The sequence below is a fragment of the Mizuhopecten yessoensis genome, unplaced genomic scaffold, assembly GCF_002113885.1.
Source record: "Mizuhopecten yessoensis strain PY_sf001 unplaced genomic scaffold, ASM211388v2 scaffold10459, whole genome shotgun sequence".
Taxonomy (NCBI): Eukaryota; Metazoa; Mollusca; class Bivalvia; order Pectinida; family Pectinidae; genus Mizuhopecten; species Mizuhopecten yessoensis.
The window spans coordinates 91,201-95,293 of NW_018408557.1; the positions used below are offsets into that span (position 1 = coordinate 91,201).

The 4,093-nt window shown below is 35.4% G+C and overlaps 1 protein-coding gene across 1 annotated transcript in view; it reads right to left on the reverse strand.

Annotated features, from left to right (window-relative positions):
- Positions 1 to 4,093, reverse strand: part of LOC110460706 (protein downstream neighbor of son homolog) — a 50,347-nt gene that overhangs the window by 36,390 nt on the left and 9,864 nt on the right. Inside the window, exon 2 of the mRNA XM_021513764.1 lies at positions 102 to 254. Coding sequence (XP_021369439.1) covers positions 102 to 254 — 153 coding nt within the window. The remainder of the gene's footprint in view (positions 1 to 101; positions 255 to 4,093) is intronic.

Sequence of the window (4,093 nt, forward strand, 5' to 3'; positions counted from 1 at the left end):
TTGTTCTCTGTGACTGTCATTGAAGTTTATGAAGTACAGTACATACCTCTGTATCTTGTTCTCTGTGACTGTCATTGAAGTTTATGAAGTACAGTACATACCTCTTTATTTTGTTCTCTGTGTCTGTCATTGAACAACTTTTCAATAAACTCAAACTGTGACTTGCTGTCATCATCATATATTGAGAAATGTTCAGTCTGCCCAGGACTTGGTGTGGATATCTCAACCTGCTGGTTTTCTTCATATTTGTGTGCCTTTAATTAAAACAAAACAAATACATTAGGATTATCAAGGTTCAAAACTAACACATCTACTAGCAAATTTCAAATCCATGTTAATAAGGGCCCGATAGAAATCACTGTCTCTGTCTGTTCACACTAAATTTCTGGAGATTTTCTTTCTGAAAACATAGTAATGCACTGTAATCCTCTACTGTATATTAGAGGCACTAAAAGAGTTATCTTCTTTACAAATGTATACAACGTCCACAGTGTATGTACATGTGGGTGAATGAAAGGTCTATGCCAATTTATTTTAATTTGCAAGAGAATTTGCACTTTATTGTCTGATTTGAATGGGAATAAATTCAAGCAAAGCTATCCAGGTTTTACATGTGGTATGACTTATACAAGAGGCCCAATGGGCCTGCATCGCTCACCTGGTATTAATCTTTCAATTGTTAGCTTAAAAGTGGACTAAAATAAAGCTATGGACAATTGCAAAATATCAGTGTCTTAATTGACTTCAAGTCATTCAGAAGAATAAATATGTTAAAGGGGCATCACGGTGAAGTGAATATTTTTTTTCTTTTTTTCCAAATACTACATAAACATATCAAGTGAGTCTCCTTATGGAAAATAATGATCGGATTTGGCTGATAAATATTAAAAAAAATGAATAATTTTAAGATAAGCGTCGGAATTTCTACCTGTCTGACCAACGTTTTGTTCAGGAATTTCCCTCTACTAGCGCATGCGTATAGCACACCATTTCTTTGTAAACAAAATGTCTAGCCGTGTGAAGAAACCGTTACCGCGTCAGCTACGAAGCAAAAAGATGCCAAATGGTCAAAAGATATCGCAAGGATTACGTTACGGAATCATTATTGCAGGTGGGAAGTATTCAAAGGAGAAAATAACTGCCCTAGCAGTTAGTACGGTGCATGTATTCTTCCGGATAGCCGGTTAAAGCTGAAATGGAATGGACAAAAATTGCTGTTTATGTTATAAATAAATATCTAAAACTATCAACCTCGCCAGTATCTTTATCTGAGTTGGAACACAGATGAACTTATTTTGTTATGTTAATTGGCATGTATCAGAGAGAGTTTACTTTGTGTTTTTATATACAGTAGTTTGTGCGAAAGGAAGGGATAAGTGACTGGTTAGTTTGATTTTGCTATGAAGCCCTCCAAGGGATAATGTTGTGATAGCTACGGTGTATTCTGTTACTCTCCTCTGTCGGTACTCGGGGTCAAATGAGATACGTGCGCTATTAGATTTACATAATATATAATATTCCCGGGTTCAGTAAAATGGTATGATTTAATTATATTTATATTGCTGAAGTAAACGATTTTTTTATTTACATGCAAGATTTAATTTATATATGTCAAAATGACGGTTCAGGATGAATAACTGAGGAAGGAGAACCTACTTATAGTATATACCCAGTAAACACATGATGTTGGATCAACGTTGGATTAATGTTGTGTTCATGATCAGGTCGCGACGTCGACGACCTAGATCCAACGTCTATACGACGTCTAAAGCAAGACGTTGTATTCTTGTCAGGATCTGACGTCTTGTCGACGTAGTTTAGAGATCCCAATTACGACCGTGTCTTAAAAAAATCGGTACATATCAAAACACATACATTCGTTGATATTCATTTACATTTCTGTCTATAAAAAGGTTATTTTTCGTAATGGAATTCCTTCTGCAACGAGCAAAAACGATCCATTGAATTCATCGATTATCTCCCTTCAATGTATGATTTTACATTTTCGATAGAGGGCGCTGCATGGGACGAATTTCGAAAACTATCTTTTTTCGAAATTACGGAGCTATGTGTGATAAATTTAGTCTTAAAAATCGTGTTTTTTTATAACACAAGTGTATCTTTTCTCAACACGATCTCTCACCGTTTAACAAAAATAATTATGTTAAACAAAAAGCGGGTTTCGAACAACATCCTGTTTCTTTGTTCTGAACTGACCGCCAACTGAGCACTCGGCAGAAGTGAGAACATCTCAATTTTTAACAAATCTACCACGTTGTTTGTCTCTGGAAGAAGTTTTGTGAACGAAACCAGGTATGTCAACAATGCAAAAAGTGAACTTTACCATTTTTGTTGATCTAAATATTCAATCGTTGTCAGAATATTATTGTAAACAATATACTTGACTGTAACGTTAGGCCTAATCAATATGCATGGCGCAATGAGTTAACTGTAGATACGTACGTGGTACGTTTTACTTGAATGTGTCTCCAAAACATAAATTGGTTTAAATATGGACCTTAAGAGAATATGATTGTTATAAATAATTTCTTTCAATCAAAATGATACTCTGTAGACACAAAGCAATAAATATTTTTGTATTTTTTTAATTGCAGAAAGTGCCCTAAACACACCAACGGGGAGAGATGCCACAGAGCATGCTGTAGATATGGCAATCGCATATTGTTTAAAATATACACCAGATCAACACGGCGGAGGGGGGAGACCAAAATAAATAATAACATACAATGCAGTTTGTGTGTTTTTTTGTTTATTTTGTATCTGTATTATTGCTTGGGATTCAGAAAATGTTTTTTTTGTGGGTTCAAACCTGTATGTGTGTGGGATAACTGGCTGAACGTCTTGGTAAAAGGGGTGTCAAAATATTAAAAAAAAATGATATCCACACTTGCCTGTTCAGAATCCTGAAAAGATAATTAAATAAACAGCTACATGAAGGTCAGGCTTGTTCTAGGTATGTAAGACGTTGCTTAGACGTCAGGTTTCTGACGTTGGGACTCTGACGTTGACGTCTATACAACGTCAGGTTTTGACGTCTAAAAAACTTTCATTTTCAACCAAAATCGAACGTCAATCCAACGTCTAAGGGTCTAACGTAACGTTGTAACGTCACTTGCCCACTGGGTAGGATCGCATAACATAATATTTTTTAAATTGTTATGTTTCAACAGTTCATGTTTTCACATGATGTTGACTTAGAATGTATGATCATGCAACAACTTTTTCTATAAATAATTAATTTTTGACTTCAGATATAATCGGAATACGCATTGAAAACATGTTCATGTAGTGGTTTTAGCTAATATGACTTTTTAAGTGTTAGCGTATGAAGACAGTGAAAGTGGGACAGAGAATATACATAAATGTATATGCATGGTCTAGAAAAAAAAAGTGGCCAAAGACATTGAGTTGTACAATGTAAAAAAAAAATCACAACCGTTTCTCTTTTTTATATACTTGTCAATGCATATGAAAACAATTGAAAAGGGATATTCATCTCGTGAATATTCTTTTTTACAGAAAGGTTTAATTTGTCCCTTGGTTGAGGGAAGGTGTTTAACCCCGTTCCATTCATTTGTACCAGTCACATTCCGGTAATAAATCTATATGTCCTGGTGTCTATAAATACTGCCGAGTTGCCAACAAATACTTCTTCATTTAAATTCTGAATATTGGCATGTGTGCAATTAACTTCTGATGATGAATAATTATTGGTTCAATAAGTTTCAACACAGACTTGGAAATCATATAACTTGGTTTCATAGTGCGGTAAGAAGTTGCAGTTGCATGACGGCCCCTCTCTGGGGATCCCTTTGGATCTTGTTCAGACCACCTGTGTTTACTGCCTCGTTTCAAAACCGCCAGGCGCTATTTTTAACAGGGCTTTCCTGAACAATTCCAAGTGGTCAAACTGGACATTTGGAACGAACTATGAATATGGGGATAGCAAGGTAACAGCAAGTGGAAGTACATACAACATCTATATTCATTAACAAGAGCCCCAGAGGGCCTGTATCGCTCACCTGAATATGTTTAAAATAATTGGTATGAAGTAGGTGCTGTAAGTACATAT